The 18631-nt window shown below is 32.4% G+C and overlaps 1 protein-coding gene and 1 non-coding gene across 2 annotated transcripts in view; one reads left to right on the forward strand and one right to left on the reverse strand.

Moving 5' to 3' along the window:
• Positions 1–14938, reverse strand: part of LOC108913333 (ion transport peptide-like) — a 90738-nt gene extending 75800 nt beyond the window's left edge. Inside the window, exon 1 of the mRNA XM_018718870.1 lies at positions 14877–14938. Coding sequence (XP_018574386.1) covers positions 14877–14879 — 3 coding nt within the window. The 5' untranslated portion in view covers positions 14880–14938. The remainder of the gene's footprint in view (positions 1–14876) is intronic.
• Trnav-cac lies at positions 13548–13620 on the forward strand. Its single transcript has one exon. It is a non-coding gene; the product is annotated as a tRNA-Val (tRNA).
• Positions 14939–18631: the final 3693 nt, after the last annotated feature.

Below are 18631 nucleotides of genomic sequence, written 5' to 3' on the forward strand. Positions count from 1 at the left end.
AATCGATATTTTTCTTATTCTTTAACTGATAATTTTATTGTCATATCCAAACCAAATTTTAAAAAGTCGTATGCCGTCGTGAGCAGAATTGAAAAAGCTTTAATAGCCCAGTTACTGTAGCTGAAAATATAGTAATACCTCCGAATTTTTTATAACTCCATCGATTTTTCTCAAAATTTAGAATTAGGCTCATCTTATCCCCCACTTCAAAACTTATATATGCGCTAGGTGTGCTTTTTGTTCTTAAGGGGTGAAAACCACCCCTTATTGGAAAAAAAAAGAAAAAAGACAAATTTAAGCATTTTATGTAATCAAATCTTTTTTATTTATGCGGTATGAGTAATTTCATGTGCTATCTAACATGAAATTTAATGTATCCCAAATTTTCACCCCGGTAAAACCTTTAAAATCCACCCCTTTGGATGAAAATAATATAAAAAATTTTTTTTCAACTTCCCTTTTTTCAAACGTTTTAATCATGCATTTTTATCAAATTAAAATTGATTTCTTGATTAAAAAATCTTTTTTATCGATTGCAATTTTTCAACCCTTGAAAAATACCCCTTCTTTCGAAAATGAAAGGAAAAAATATTATTGAATGAATAGAAACATTTTAAATGTGCATTCGTATTAAATAAACATTTATTCCTTTCTTATAAAATGTTATAATGCAAGTTTTCATACCTTCTTTCAAAGCAATTTCACTAGCTTTTACCAAAGCAGTATACAAGGTGTTGTAATCACTTGGTGATCCATTGATGAAAGGTAAAAAATTTATTTTGCATACGTCATAATTACTAGTTATCATTCTCATAAAACCATTCAAACCAACGAAATCATTTTCTTCTGTTATAATATAGCACTTGGTTTATTCGAATATGCACTCATACTAAATACGTATATATACAAAAAAGATCTAAATGCTTCAAAATTCTTGTTTGACCTAAATTTTCCTAAAATTATCACCTATACACGTGTTTATTTTTTTGACGATAACTTTCTTACTTTTTAAGATTTTTAATCGCACAAAGGCTCATTTTGCAGGGAATTGTAAGGGCTATGTGAACTGTTGAGTTGATCTTTTTTAAGCCCTTCATTTTTAAGTTTGAAGGGTTTAAGGGCTCGAAAAGGGTGGTTCTCTAATTCATATGATAACTTAAACTGGCGATATCTCGATTAATATTAACATTAGAGGAATAAAAAGAATGCAAAATCTTCAGCAAAAATAAAGCTAAATTTTTTTACACTTGTAATTTTTTCGTACACCCTTTAATTTTTAAGTTACAGCATAAAAATCTAATTTTTTTCAAAAATTTGAAAAATTTACATTTTCAAAAATTAAGTTTTTTTCGAAATCATGCTTTGTAAGTGAGCCAAAGACCCAGAACATATTCTGTAAATGGATTGCATCGAGGATTACATTTAATTTTAATTCTGTCGCCAAAGGCACTGATTTGTTTATTAATTTTTTCTTAAAAAAATGAGACTATCATGTTATTTCGATCATATTTCCGTTAATTTTGATTCTAGACTTTTAAAACAGCTCATTTTAAAGATTTTTTCAAAGTACTTCTGGCGTTATTTAACGTTAAGTGGTTCCAATTTAGTTTTTAGCTAACATATAATAATGTTTAAAAATCCATAACTCGGTTTATATGCAATTAGAGAAAAACAAAATAATGCCATTAGATTTGTTTTTTATTTACCTTTCTTTTTGCTCATTGCAACTTTTTCGTTAAATCCAATGGTTTCAGAGTTATTTGCAAAAAACTGTCCGAAAACAAGCACTTTTTCAGTAAAAAATCAACATTTTCAATGACGAATTACTCGGAAAGTATTGGATTATCCAAAAAACTTTATATAACATTTGTTACTTAAGATTTACTCCTCTATCGATTTATGTGGTTATTTTGGGCGAAAAAATGTTCACCCCCAAGAAGGGGTGACAACCACCGCCAGGGCAAAAGCACACATCGGCATTATATAAGTTTCGTTCCTTAAGGCATTCCCCACATTCAGTCAAAATTTCACGTCAATCGGTTCAGTCATAAAGAATTCGGAGGTAAAAACCCTGAGTAACTGGACTATAAAATGAGGTGTCATTCAACATAGAGTGCCATTTAAAGTTTAATGGTATTTTTCGCCCAGCTTCCAAGACACCAAAACTTACGCCGCATGTGTCCTTTTAAAAAGAAAATCGACGTGTCACAGGTTTTTTTGTTTTTTCAATTCCGATGTTTTCCAGGTGAGAAGTTTTAATTGGAACACCCTGTATATTAGATAACTTGTTGAGAGCCGTCGATTTAATTGTACGCGTAACATTGATCAACTGTGCAATGTTACAGATGTTACACAGAAACTATCAACTGTAATTTTTTACATGGTACGGGAAGAAAATTAAATAAGCAAGCATATTTTTTAATTATTATGACATATAAAGCCTAATCTAGTTTAGGTCTAGGTGAAAAAACATGTGAAAACTTTATTGTTACATTTCGTTCTCTAGAGATATTTATACCCAAATTTATATAAGTTGAAAAGTTTGTCGACATGTCACTTACACAGATGTATGCCAATCCGTCCATTCTATTCAAACAGTTTTATATAACCCCTATTAATGCAGAAGCTCTTCGTAAATTTTGTCGACATACGGACACAAAACGTTGCAATTCGGTGTGTTTGTTTTATTCTGATTGCACCTATTCACACATGGACGGCCATGCATTCAGTTTTTTAAAACAATCCTCAATGATTATGTTTTCCTTTTTGAAAATTCCGAACATTTATTATGTTTTATTTTAAAACCCATTTAAAAATTGTCTAGCAACTCCTGCTTATTACAAGTACAAAACTAGCAAGGGAAACGATAAAATTATTTACAAGGAAAAGGAAAATTCTTATTTGTCCAGACGCATTTATCAATGGAGAAAGTTGATTAAAGCTCTTCTCGTACTAAAGCGAACAATATCGGCAGTAAACTTTAACATGTTCTACAATGATATACGTAGATATTCGGTAACAAGAAAAATGTTCAATGTTCTGATTCTAGGAGAAAATTAATTCACGTTTTGGTCACATGCAGGCAACGATGAAAACACGTCAATACTCGCTTTGGTCTGTGGACTCCTTTAAAGACAACCAAAGATCTGCGTTCTGTCGTAACAACACTCCCTTTAAAGTAAAGGATATTCGAGACACACCTCCGACAAGTTATTTATGTACAGTGGTTGTCCTCAAAATGGAAAAATTGCGATATTTATATGTACGACATAATTCAGCGCGGGTAAAGAACCCGTCATCTTACATGATGGTAAATATGTTTATAGTATTTTATAAAGAATTGCTGTGTAGTAGGGTGTAGTAGCATAAGTAGATGGCAAGCATAACATATTTACAAGAAGCAATGCAACAGACTACAATGAAACTGCTACAAATTTTATACAGGGTGTTTCTAAAATAGGGTTCCAAACTTCTGCTGCGTTTATAACTCATTAAAATAAGCCAAAAAGTTCCTATTAACATGTGCCCTAAAACGCACTCTTAGGAAGTTATATGCCCTTAAAAGGGCTCAAACAAAACTGTTTTTTTTTCTGTTATTGACAAAACGGTTGCAAATAAATAGAAAAAAATTTATGGGTCTTACATAACTTTTTACGTTAAATAACATGGGCTACTCCGTTTTTCGACATGCAAATCATATGCGTCCCATTTAGGTTGGTAAAGGGGGTTTTCGGCCCGTAATTTTGTTTATTTCAATTTTTTTACAATTTTCTCTACAGATTTATAAAATCTTAACAATTTTACGTAAAAAATATTATCTTTGTCCAAATCGTAATTTCCAATGGTTTTCGAGTAAATTAAGTTTGAAAATCACTCTGCTGTTTAAGTTATTAGGTCAAAAATTACAAAAATCTGTTTACCATGGCAAATAAAAGACTGACGTTGCCACAACGCTTAACAATTTAAGTTATTGATAAACTATCAATTGAGTTTTGCAGTGTTTAATTAGTAAAAGTGGTGAGTGGAAAATTTAAGTAGAAAAAACCAGTTTTGTTTGAGCCCTTTTAAGGGCATATAACTTCCTAAGGGTGCGTTTTACATGTTTTTACTTTTTGGCTTATTTTAATGAGTTATAAACGCAGCAGAAGTTTGGAACCCTATTTTAGAAACACCCTGTCTAAAAAAAAACTCGAAAAAAACGTTCTTGTTGACATACAAAGACGCAGAATAATACATACAGATGCGAAACAAAGAACATATCTTTGTTTACACTGTTCTAGAACAAAAAAGATATTTTGCAGCTAAGTGACAAAAACTCACTTTGTCAACGGAAAATTTGACGAAAATGTCGACTTTTCATGACAGTTTTCGAGATATGTAATTTATGATCAGACTTACTTTTTTATAGTGGAAAATACATTATTCAAACAATTGAAATCCATTTTTGTAGACCGTATTTTACATTCTTCATGGAACAATTATCTACCTTAGCAATGTGTGATATAGGTCTCTAATTTGAAAGATCGCTAATATCGTTGTAGGTGCAACTGACGGTATTTTTAAACGGCAATAAAATGGAGTTCATATACACATTTTTTATTTTTCAGGTTGATATTTGCGGTGATATTTCAGCGAATAAAAACGATTTTGCAGGAGTTAAGTATTTGTTGTAAATATGTACTCATCCATACGCCTTATGGATATATCAACCTGTACCACCCTGTATACCGTTCCGCATGCTCCAGCTGTGCATTTTAGTTAGGCAGATAATCGTTGCACTCGTTATCATTTCGAGAAATCGTAAATTTAGCACGTATGTAAGTAGCCCACGTGTTCCACCGAATATCTTGACAGTCAAAGCACGATTTTCTTCTATCAGTGTAAACAAACTGGAATCGATGGATTTTTTAAATCAATTCTGTTGTCTAAGTACAGGCGTCGTTTTTAAATAAATAATAAATTAATTATCTAAAACTCGTCTTTTTTTTTCTGAAAAAAGTTTGTGTCTACATCTAGCCGCACCCTATACGACACTGATGAACGAATCTGATAAGATTTCCTAGCACCAAATTGTCTTTAATTGTTGAATTATGTACAGGGTGGGCAAATAAGCGAGGTAAGCGGCTGTATCTCAGAAACTAATGATCGTAGAGAGCTACGGTAAAAAATTTTATAGGTAAAGTGGGCAAGGGAAAATGCTGGAAATTATTTTCAAGTTTCCAAGATGGCCGCCAGTGGGCGTTTCCACCATATTGAATTACATAAAGTTACGTTTCTCACGATTTTCCCCAATGAATGTAACAAAAAAGTATTTGCGTTTTAATGTTAACTTAAAGTCGAACATTTTTTGTAAAAACAATTTTTCTCTATCTTTCGAAATAAAGTGGTGGGGGGTATTTGAATGTTGTTTTAAATAAATGCCTGTAACTTCGAAACGGCTTAATGGATTTGGATAAATTTGGTATCATTGAAAAGAGCATTTCTTGGGCTTTTAGGTTTCTCGTAATCATGACAGTTGCGACCTACACGGCCGCCGATAGAGGGCGTTATTCGATATTATAACCAAAATATTGGATTTTCTCAAAAAATTTAAATGCGATGATATGACTTTTTTTAGACTAGAAAATAGACAAATGACCAACCAATAAGCCTGCGCAAACCGCATCTTAATATCTTTTTCCTAACTCAAATTATTAAAAAAAAATACTAAACCAGGAAAATTCATATATCCCCATTTAAAAATGCATCGGTTGCTTTCGATAAGAAGGCAAGTAGTAGGCCATGGAAATAAAAGACAAACTCCTCTCTAAAATATTCACAAGAAATGTCAGTTTATTTAGTGCTGTGATTTTAAGTCGCACGTTTTCGTATTTATAAGCGATTTTCCTTTTAAATAAAGTTGTGGTCCTGAAAAGGACCGATTTTGAAAAAAGATTAATGCCTTCTGTGTTCAAATTGCCTTCCGTCATATTCCACACATTGTTCCAGTCTTTCTTGAGTCGACAGAACCGCAGCCTCGATTTCTACCGCTGATAGTTGACGAATTGAGTTTCGAATTCTGTTTTCCATATCCATTCGTGTTGTTGGTGGAGTTTGAAAAACAATGTCTTTTAAGCGTCCCCACAAGTAAAAATCAAGACATGTCAAGTCCGGAGATCTTGCCGGCCAAGGAAATAGGCTTCCCCTTCCTATCCAGCGTTCTCGAAAGGTCCCGTTAATATGGTTTCGGACATTAATTGAATAATGTGCCGGACAACCATCTAATTGCAGAAACATAGTTCTCCTAGTTTCGAGTGGCACATCTTCCAACAAAATTGGCAAGTCGTTGATCAAAAACTCTAAGAAGCGGTTACCAGTTAAAGCTTGATCAAAAAAATAAGGTCCAATAATTCTGTCCCCAATGATACCGCACCACACATTTAGGCTCCAGCGTCCCTGGTGCTGCACTTCTCTTAACCAATGCGGATTTTCAGCGGACCAATAATGCATATTATGACGGTTTACTCTACCATCACTACTAAAGGTAGCCTCGTCGGTCCAGAGAATTTCCGTTAAGAAATTTCTGTTTTCCTCAAGCATGCCTAGCATCCATTGACAATAATTTAATCTATTATCGAAATCTTGTTCATTTAGCGCCTGGTGCAAAACTATGTGGTAAGGATGTAATCTAAAAGTAAAAAACAACATATGCGTAAAAATAATATAATCAGAATAACACTGAATTGTGTATTTGAGAGTATGTGCTAAGATACTTGGAATAAGATAAAATTATTTACCTATAATCTTTCAAAATATTTCTAACAGTTGTTCGTGCTATTCCCAAGTCTAGAGACAATGTTCTAGTTCCTACATGTCTATCAAATTCTATGTAAGCCAAGACATTGATAATGTTTTCTTCGGTCCTTCCATTGCGACGCCTGCGACGTTTAGGACGACGAAAACTTCCAGTATCGCGTAATCGCTGTACCAAGCGCGGAAACATTCTTCTCCCGTAATGACGGCGATCTGGATACCGTGCCGCGTACTGTCTTGCAGCTATAGCTGCATTTTGAAAACACTCGAAATAAATCGCAATCATGTCAACGGCTTCATTATTTGTGAGAGGCATTTTGATTAAAAAGTACTCAAATTATACGCAATCAACAATATTAGGCTGCGTGTGACAAAAGTTTGACGTTACTTGGCAATATTTTTGTTAGGCGATTGTCGTGTCCATGGCCTACTACTTGCCTTCTTATCGAAAGCAACCGATGCATTTTTAAATGGGGATATATGAATTTTCCTGGTTTAGTATTTTTTTTAATAATTTGAGTTAGGAAAAAGATATTAAGATGCGGTTTGCGCAGGCTTATTGGTTGGTCATTTGTCTATTTTCTAGTCTAAAAAAAGTCATATCATCGCATTTAAATTTTTTGAGAAAATCCAATATTTTGGTTATAATATCGAATAACGCCCTCTATCGGCGGCCGTGTAGGTCGCAACTGTCATGATTACGAGAAACCTAAAAGCCCAAGAAATGCTCTTTTCAATGATACCAAATTTATCCAAATCCATTAAGCCGTTTCGAAGTTACAGGCATTTATTTCAAACAACATTCAAATACCCCCCACCACTTTATTTCGAAAGATAGAGAAAAATTGTTTTTACAAAAAATGTTCGACTTTAAGTTAACATTAAAACGCAAATACTTTTTTGTTACATTCATTGGGGAAAATCGTGAGAAACGTAACTTTATGTAATTCAATATGGTGGAAACGCCCACTGGCGGCCATCTTGGAAACTTGAAAATAATTTCCAGCATTTTCCCTTGCCCACTTTACCTATAATATTTTTTACCGTAGCTCTCTACGATCACTAGTTTCTGAGATACAGCCGCTTACCTCGCTTATTTGCCCACCCTGTACATACAATCTGAACCGTATCGTAATTTTTCCGCGTTACATCATTTCTGAGAAAAAAAATTAATTATTAATTATGGACGCGATAATTTCGAACTTTTTGCGCGACATCTATAAGAAACGTGGGCTTGCCGGCAGCAAGCATAGACTTAATGAGGTGTGCCGAAAATTGGAGATCATGGGAAAGTGTTTGAGGTGCATGCAAAGCAGTTCCGAAAATAGCCATGCCATCATCCACAATCAAACAAAAGTGATCGGGAACTGTTACCAATAGCTAATCTCCCGTTACGGCATTTAATCCAGAGCCTCTGGCAATATATTGTTACATCAGCCAGTTGATTGGCAGTACAGAGAAAAACCACCTTTGATCTGGTACCGGCAGCGTGCGTCATCTCATTAATAAATTCGCAGGTGAAGTCACTAGTTCTTCGCACTAGGAATTCAAGGTGTGCCAGGGCTCGATTTTTTTTGCGCGGATAAAAAAGCGTTCAAATTGCTGAAATAATTGCTTCTACGGAGTATCCCGGTGAACATCTTGGCGCGCCAAAGGCAAATTCTACCACCTACAGAGGAACTGATCAAAGCAGAAAAGGTCTAGGAGAAACAAACTCCGTTTATAGGTACATCCCGTTTCATTTTTTCGCGAAGGAAAGGCAAAATCATGAGGAATATGTGAAATCAGTTAGAAGGAGATACAGAATGTCTAAACGTAGAGAAACTTGGTCGGTCGCTGTGAAAAAATCTCAACAACGCAGAATTAATTAATAAAAAATATGCACACTTGGTCTGTAATTCAATATAACTTGTTTTTATCGACATGATCGAGTAATTTGATATGAATATATTGTAGTTTCATTGGTTGGTTATGTAGCATGATTACAACTGGCTTAGACAGCGGCGCGGCGTCCACTTTTGCGAGAATTGACATATTCGTAGAGAAAACAAATTAGAGGAAGTGGTTCAAATTTGGAATGCGAGATTTGAACTAACAATACAAACATGCACGTGAAGTTAAATAAAAGCTTGTAAAAAGAATACCAGTTTTATGGTTCACGGTTCGTAAAGAAACAGTCGCCGTATATCAATCAGTCAATAAAAAATAAATACGTCACAAAATTCCTCAGTTTATCTTGGTTCAACAGTCATCTCTTTCTGACTTATTGCATATCCCATAAGAAAACAAGTGGCAAATTTAAAACTGTCACTATTCTTGTACCACGCTCCTCATAACATAAAATAACAAATATGATCAGTTCAACAGGTAATGATTTGAGTCTAAAATGTTACCTATATACCTAATAGAAACTCAACTTCTACATTGAAATTTGGAAACAAAAGGGTAAAATTGTCTTGCATACACGATCAGTCCCCTTTTTTGACATTCGGTTACATAATTAACCTATTTGTGTTAATTTTCTTTAAATTTTATTAGACATATGGCCTAAATCTGTTAATATCCTTCAGCAAAGAGGACATTCATATATAATTTTAACAAAATAATAGGGGGAAGTAAACATATAAACAATTTAGAGCTATTTTAATATTGTCTTGCCTCCGAAATAAAAATTGTATAAATACTTTATATCTTTATAATAGACTCCTACATAATTTATTTTTGTACGTACAACAACGGCTATTATATATAGAATGTTACATAGAATTTTATGTGCAATTATTTGAAAATATGAAAATAACCTATAAATTAAGTAAACTATCAAAAAATATAATTGTGACCGGTTAGTGCAGTTACTCGTCATTGCTTTAAAGAAATATTCAGAATTTTATAGAAATAGAACATGTTTATTCAGTTTTACATGTAAAAGTTATACCAATTACACCGGAACCATACGGAACCAAATAATTTAGGAGATTTGTACGAGACGAACCATTTAATTGCAATTTAATATAAAAAATCTATGTAAAGTATTACACTTAGTATAAGTATTTAGTATATAGAATAGGTACCTACAAATTTGTAAAGCAAAACATGGTAATCTACTGATTTCTCACAATTATTGCTATAGTTAAATAATAATAATAGTAATAATTTAATTAAATTATTGCTGTATCGTTTTAATATACATACCGCTTTCAAAGTCTGCATCCTCAATATGTGCATACGAAGTATGTCCGGTTGAAGGAATGAACAAATCGCATATTATGTTGCACCGTGCCACCCACATTTTTCTAAGTTTTTTATCCTTAGGAAACACATAAAATGAAATTTTTAAATTGTCTTGTCTAGCACTACAAAAATTATTGCAAATCGCAACACTACACCTCACGCCTGGCATTTTCACGTGGTAAATTAATAATTTATATTAAACACTACACCATTAACTTATTAAAAACTATTATTAATGACTAACTAATTATTGCAAAATAACCAAACGACTACGAAACATTTACTTAAACACTTGAACAATGTAAAATTACTGAATAAGTCGCATGTAAACTAACATGAATTCTAAATCTAGGTTAGGATTTAGGAATCTTTTGTCTTTTGACGAGGTATGTTAAGTCACGCCCATAATTTCTGACCGCCTTTTTTACAGACCATAACACTGGTGATTATTATAGGATCTGCATTAATAGTAACAGTGGCCACTAGATGTAGCAGTTAGATCTTATAATTATTTTTTATTAGTTATCTATTAATGTTTCACATTTTAATTTTTTATTAAAAGTTCGTGCAATCAACCTCATTGATTTACATAACATTTACTGTAAAAAAAGATTGATCTATTTTGAGTAAATAGGTACTTAATCTTGAATGTGTTATAAGCTGTGTTTCATCAAATGAAATCCTAGTTAATCTTACATTTTTAATGCTTACGAGATTAACTTGTTTATGAAAATAAACATCGTTAACTCCTGGGGAGCAATAGATGAATCTGACAGTGGAGTTTAACGACATCATATTGACTCATTCTGTTTGAAAATTATAATATCCAGAAGAAATATCCCACCCCGTGTTTTATCTTATATGCCAAATCGATTAAAAATCATTTTTTACGGTCATTTGAGAAGAATATTCAAAAAGGCGTATTTTTTCAGATATTTGACTATACTTAATAGAATTTCAAATCGTTAGTCTTTAACATTTGTTTAAGCTAGTGGTTTATTAATTTATATAGATATACTAATAATTCTTATTTTTAACACAAATATATAAAAAAATTAAGAATTTCGTATTAGGAAATCTGAAAAACAAACAAAGGGGTTATAGAAATGAATATCTAGGGTGTATTTGAAGGTTCTGTTCATCCCTCTCGTTACGCCACTGGCGGCTCGCCGTAACCTTTAATAATCGCTACATATACACACTCGCTGCTTAGCATAATAAAGACGTAGGACGTGGGGCAAGAACGAAATGGAAATCGCTAACAAGTATGGAAGAAATAAGAAATCACACAATGCATTCTACAGTCGGTTGTTAACTACCAGACAGCCTGGCTCTCTGTGGAAGCGTTTTAAACTGTTTTTTCTCACGATAATTACACGGTGGCCGCCGAAAAATGACGGTGTCCCACATGGACGTCTGCATCCCTCTAAGAAAGTCGTAGAGTGATATTAATAAATGATTCAAAATCAAATAAGTTTCTACTTATCAGTAAAAGTTAAGATCACTCTTTCTCCACAGTGTATACGCAACAAGTTGATACTCAAATAGCAAGAAGAAACATTTGTATAATACACAAAGTAATACGAAGTTTTAACGAAATGGGAAAATAACAGATTTGGATTGGAAAGACAGTCGAAAGCGTTAAAAAAATATCAATTTTCAACTGTATCGTTTTTTCATGCTTACTTTTTATTTTATTCATATAACAGTATGTTTCCCTTCAATTGAATACAGAATCATAACTTCATTATGCTTATGACTTATTAGAACAAAAAAAATAGCCGACAAGAATAATTAAATATCAGCGAAGATCATTTCCGGGTGTTATGAAAGCATGCGATTATTTCAAGTCAATATATTCAATTGCTGCACAGCTACTCCTGTTTTTGTAAACATACAAAAATGAGTTTATCGGTTTGGTTCCAAAAACGCTCAACTTTTTGGAAAAACAGCGTCGCGTTGACATCTGTGAAACAATGATTTCTTACTACCAAGACGTCATAAAACGCATCATTAATGAAGACGAGACTTGGATCTACGATTACGACACGGAAACAGTCAATCGAGTGAATATAGTCCAATCCATAGCTGCTGCCAAAATATACCTAATTACACCCATACATCTAATATTTCATCAGAAGAATTACTTACATTCACTCATGACAGCGTATCCTAGCCACAAAGCCACATTATAAAATCTCATAGTCATCTATATATCCTTTTTGAGAAACATTTCAATACATAAACACCTGTAGCTTATAAAATGCGAAAGACTTACCTACCTTAATCATACGTACTGAATGAGCTGCTCTTATTTTTTTTGCGTCTGGCTCTATTTACTTCGTCATTCATATTACTCTTAATTTAAATTACTTAGCTGATCGAATGTATAGTGCAAAATAGTACGGTGTGCAACCTTAAAAAAGGTATATTTTTAACTACTTGTATTTTCTTACACATTTTTTACATGACAATATATGGTCTAATCTTCTGTTGAATAAATATATATTTTAATTATTTTGGTACCTATATGAAAGTTTTGATTTTACTCAGCAATAGCTAAACCTCTTCCAGTTTCATACGTATAAAAGCTGATAACAAGATTTAATAAAAAATAAATAAATAAAGCATACTGCTGAAAAGTGCAGCAACTCTTTAAAATGTAAAGTTTCTGGGTCTCTTCTCTTCGGTTCAACATGGGTTGTCGAACTTACAATTATTTCTTTGCATTAAAGGATTGTACTAGAGCCATGACTTGGGACTACAATGCGTAATAAGCAAAGAATTTGCAGTAATTTTGCTGGCTGTATTAAAGAATTAACCTGATTTCCCATTACGTAACCCTCATAATGACTATCACATGATGTGTAAGATTTTTGCCGTGGGAAAATTTTTTTATTGACGCTTTTTTTATCAACTTGTACTAATTAGAGCTAAGCCAATTAGCAAAATTGTGCAACTAATTAATAGCGACTGGTTTGACAATGAGGAAAAAACCTGTACGCGTAGAAAAACGGAATCCAGGTGCGTTTCTTACAAACATTTTATTCCTTTCGTGTGAGATTTTAGAAATTAACGTCACTGTTGTAATACTCGTTAATTAAATGAATAATTTCGGTGATATCCTGCCCACAATTTCCAACATAACAAAAGTTATATAGTATATTATTTTCAGAAGTATTTCTTATTGATCCAAAGAATTTCCGTGAACATTTTTAAAAAGAGGACTATTTATTACTACCATGTCTGGGTTTTAACCTTCGAGACATAAAAAGAAAGCTGCGATTCCAGACAGCATAGGTACTTTTTTGAAAGTTCCTCCCATTAAGTGAAGGAAAATATAAATTGTAATTACTAGTTTATTTTAAATTTTAAATAGTCGTTGCTTATTGCTTGTATCAAATAGGAAACATAATTTGTTAGAAGTTAGTGACATCGAGTTATTATCAATAACATAACTGTTTAACTGGTTGTATACCTACCGTCATTTGTTTATTAAGTGGTTGTAGAAAAAATTTAACATGGTTTTCGTAGTGTAGTGGTTATCACGTGTGCTTCACACGCACAAGGTCCCCGGTTCGATCCCGGGCGGAAACATCTCTTTTTTTTTATTTTGAAATGAAATTTAAAAAATATTTTTGATTAAATAAACTGCGATATATGTAATAAGTTTTTCATTTGGGGTTGAAATAACAAACTTATGTTATATCAAGAAGAAACAGCACCTAATCGATTTTTTTTAATTAATCAATATAATAACTTTCTTCAGGTCTTTTGAAAATATCCTTCGCATCAAAATTAACACACCGTTAAAAATAGCTAGAATTTCTCTACTAACCTGATGCTGACGATATATTTTTTTAATTCACCGACATAATCGAATCCATTATTGAAATTTTAGTTTTCTGCCTCTACAGGGTGCAAGAGAGAATAAGTTTTTCCCGAAATTAGAAACAATATATGGGGTGCGCCAATTAAAATGGTGAATATCTTAAGATATTGTCTGTAATTATTTTTCCAGTCATTTATTCAAATATTTCTGTCATACCGAAAAGGAAAAATAATTTAAAATTCAATTTACTAAAGAAAATAATGCATTACCCTTTTTAGCAAAGAGTAATAACCTACATGAAATAAGTGTATACAGGGAGCCAACAAATACAAACAGATATTTAAATTTCAGTTCAAATCATCGTATAAACACAAAGATTTATTAAAGATTTTTTGGGTGTCACAATTTCCATTTTTTGCGATATTTTACAAAATTTTTGAATAATGAGGCTCCAAGAGTTTAGATTCGAATTCGACTCGACAAAATTTATGAAAAGAACACTTGATCCAGTTTTTATAGAGCAGTTTTATAACCGCTTTTTAAATTTGCCATTATCAGATATTTTTTTGCATTTTTTTTGCAAAATATGTGGAGGGGTGCAGATAATAAACTTCAGACTCGAATTGAGCGCATCAAACTATATAAAAAACACACCTAATCAAGGTTAGACAAAATTGCGTTCATTAACGTGATTTTTGTCGATTTTTCTCTAATTTTGGTGATTTTTCGCTATTATTTTGCGATTTTAGCAAAACCTGGGAGGGATGCAGCTTAAAAGAGTTCAGATTTGGATTCGGCAAGTCAAAATACATAAAGCCTATTGGGTCGAATCAAAGGTACATACCACTTTTTTATTTTGTGTAATTAAAGGACACTAATTTAGAAGAATGGACAAAACCAATGTATGATTTTTAACTTTTTTTGAATTCTTGAGGACGATATTAATGTTCTACTTGAAAATTTTTGGAAAAAGGTTACAAACCCCGTAAAGCATTTTGGGTACATGCTACAAATAACTCACCATTCTCCGCGAACGTCAAGATGCGACGCCGAATGATAGACACTAGATTTCACCTGGTAACACCACCACCGTGTGTGTCTTAAGCCACCCTTTAAGTCGCCCCCCTGTAACCGCGCCGTTGGCTTTTATACCGAGATATATTCCTTACTAATAAAATGTCCTCATTTGCACATGAGCAGAAAAATGAAGACGCATAATTTAGATAAAGGCAACAGGTCGCATACCGCGACTATTCGGCAGGGAGGGAGGGGGTGCAGATTTCTTCTCCGAGGTGGACCGCGTGGTTTTCAGTGACAAAATTAATTTCAGTTTAACCATAAATACAAATTTTTTGCTTATTCTAAAGAAATCTATTTAAAAAATGGAATGTATAATAGTAGTGATTGAAAATTATAATTTTTTTAAATGTATTTTTCTATGTAAGAAACGTAAGAAATTGAAAATGTCTATTTTTGACTTAAAACGAACAAAAACAGAATAGATATATCCTGTTGTATATTTCCGTCATTCTTGGAATTATGAACTTTTTTTAAGATGTCAATTAACTATGTACTTAATTTCCACCAAATTGCACTGCAGATAAAAATTAAGTCCCTATTAACTAATAAAATTATGTGTAAGAGTCGATTTCTTCTATATATTCCACTTTCAATACACCTTTGACACAGCCTAACGAAATCCTCTCGTAAACACATTAAATTACTTTTCCATTACATCGTAAATAAAGAAACGTCTAATAAATATAGGTATAGTTTTGAATGAGACCTTCTAATACATTTTAAATTGATGGCCAAGAACTTGCGAACGAAACGAGTCATGATGGCCCACAATGCAAATCCCGAAGCCCCCGCTACTTCGACGTCTTATTTATGCACCAATGTATCAAACTATAATAGGCCAGTCAAATTGTCGAATACCTCGTTTTTTTTTTGTTAAAATTTAGCTTAGTAAACAAAGACACGTAAAAATTCCGTAGAACTACTTTACTCCTGCCGAATGTTAGGCATCATTTTCAAAATGGCGTCCAAAGTTCGCAAAAAGCAGTTTTTTCATATTAAAAGAAAACTAAACATTTTAGAAAAATGTTTTAAACAAAAGTTGAAGAACTTTTTATTACAAAAATTTTATATAAAATGTAAACAAATATATTAGTTATTGCAAAAAAACGGTTAAAAATCGCATTTTTTTAAAACTTCTATATCTAAATCGAAAAAAGATTTTTTTTTCGAAACTTTCAGAATATGTAGTCCTTGGCAAGTAGAATAAGTGTGTGTTTGTAAAATTGCAAAATTAAAGATGAAATTTATAATGAATTGTAACAAAAAAATTCTACTGTCAGTATCTATGGAAATATTTTATATATTTTTATACTAATTATAAATAAATATATTAATAATAATTTTACAAAATAATTAATCCTTTAATCAATATACAAAATCCAAAATTATATAAAATGTATGAAAATATAAAAAAATTAAAATATTGATTTTTTTGGGGGTTGAGGGGGATAAATTAATTTTGAAGGGTTAAAATAATTGACAACATTTATTGAGAACTATTGTCTAAAACATTTCAAATAAAAAAAAATGCAAAAAAATTTTTTTCAAAAAATTCAATTTTAGGGGGTAGGGGGTGGTTTTACAAGGGTAGAAATAATCCAGAAGTAATTTTGTCGACGAGCTACCCCAAATTAAAATAAAAGAAGGTTCTACGTAACAATAGAAGCAGAGATATTACAAATTTGACATTATCAGTTTTTCCTGGTTGAGAGGAAGATCCCCCCATCACCACTCCCTGAAGGGCTACTGCCGCGTACCCTTACTTTGACGGGCTCTGGATTGATCAATTATGGCCAAATTCAATTAAAATTAACAGGGCATAAAGTTTAAATCTTCATTTACAAAATGTTAAAATTTCAGGTCTTAATATTTGTAACAAATTGCTCTGTGATTAAAAAAAAATTGCTAACTCCGGACCTATTGGTCGTAGAAACTTGCTTTTATTTTCAATTTGTAGGTTTTTTACGAACTTTCGAATAGTAAAAACCGCGGAGTTATTTTATTTGTTTATTAGGGAAAAAAGCGCCTACTCTTTAGTAACAATTAAATACTTACAACTAAATTTGAAAAAAATATATTTTTTTTAAACTAGAGGATACTTGATGTCCCTACGAAGAAAATGAGCCCAAAAAGAATGTTTTAGTCATAACCCTGCCCCCGGAATAGTAATTTGAAAATGGGCCATTTTTGCAAAAATGGGATAAATAAATGGAATTTTGCAAAAACTATTTGACCGATCGAGCCCATCTTTTGCACGTCTCTTAAGGATATAAAATCTTACATTTTGGGAAAGTTTGGTAAGATTTTATTAATTATTTAAAAAGTTATTAACAAATAAAGAAAAAGCACTTTTTCCGTTCCGTTTAATTTTGCAATAACTTTCTTGTTTATAAAGTCTCATTTTAAAGATGAGTTTCTCTAGATCAAATCGTCTGTTGAACTTTTTTGTTAAGATTAATAGTTTTTTTACAATAACGCGTAGAACGAAAAATGACGAATTTTTTACCTATTTGTTGATAAAAAAACAATGACGCTATACTTTTTTCATGACCCATTTGATGAGACGCCTCTTGTATTATCATTCCCAAGACTTTCCAACAATAAAATCACGCCCAGTCATTTTTACAAGTTCCTCATGATATTTCACCTTTATTTCTTGGTCTACTATATAAATCTCTATGATAAATATATTTACCGAAATCGTGAGGAGGTTTATTTATAGTTCCAGGTCATCCGCGAATAAAGATCACAAATTTATCCCGATGGAATCAGTAATTTTCTTATGAATTCGTCCTTTTCATTAATACACAACTGGAATTGAATGAGTCCCAATCAAACAAACAAAAAGGTCCTTGTGATCACTTACAGTGGTCGTATTAATTAAGGAAAGATACATTTCATCCTATTCATCCTCGTTTCACTTATTCGGGAAATTGTCGGTCTACACTTAGCTAGGCTGCTCCATAACAAATTTAGGAGGACACGTGCGCTCGCGTCATCCGGCGTCTCGACGGCTTTTTGTCTTCATTCCTCGCTCCTTGCACAGGGTGTTATCCTTGGTCTTTCCCATAGTCGTGCGGCGGACAAGCCGAGGGGTTCTTTCCGATGGGTCTCTACCAGAGGTCTAAAATTTCAGGAAGAATTAGAAAAATGTGGAAAATTAGGAGTTTTGTGGTATGAGAAATTGAATTTGTTGTAAATTATTAGACTAATACAATTTTTTAATATCTTCTGATACGAAAATGGTACCTAGGTATTTTGCCTAAACAGAAATGATTATTTTCAATAAATTACTTTTACACCAAGAAAATTAGCGAAAATAAAAGAGAAACTCGAAAAAAGTCCTATCCGCTATATTATTGTAAAATTGTCTAAAGGAACATAATACAAGACATCTCTCGTCTCGTGAGTCAAAAACTTTTATTAGCTAACTTTTCTATTTAAACAAATAAGTGAGGAAAACAGTTTTTTCACTTTGCAGGGAAAACCATCAATTTTAGCGAAAAGTGACTCACAGACAGCTTATAGGGAGTAAAATTATCTACAAAATGAGACTGGTTAAATTAAAATCGGTTAATAAACAAAAAAGTTATTGCAAAAAAACAAGAAAAGTGCCCATTTTTTCATTTGTTTATAACTATCGCATTTATTGTTAAAATTTTATAAAACCTATGACAAGTTGAGGGTTTTGTCATA

Source organism: Anoplophora glabripennis, unplaced genomic scaffold (assembly GCF_000390285.2).
Source record: "Anoplophora glabripennis isolate ALB-LARVAE unplaced genomic scaffold, Agla_2.0 scaffold426, whole genome shotgun sequence".
Lineage (NCBI taxonomy): Eukaryota > Metazoa > Arthropoda > Insecta > Coleoptera > Cerambycidae > Anoplophora > Anoplophora glabripennis.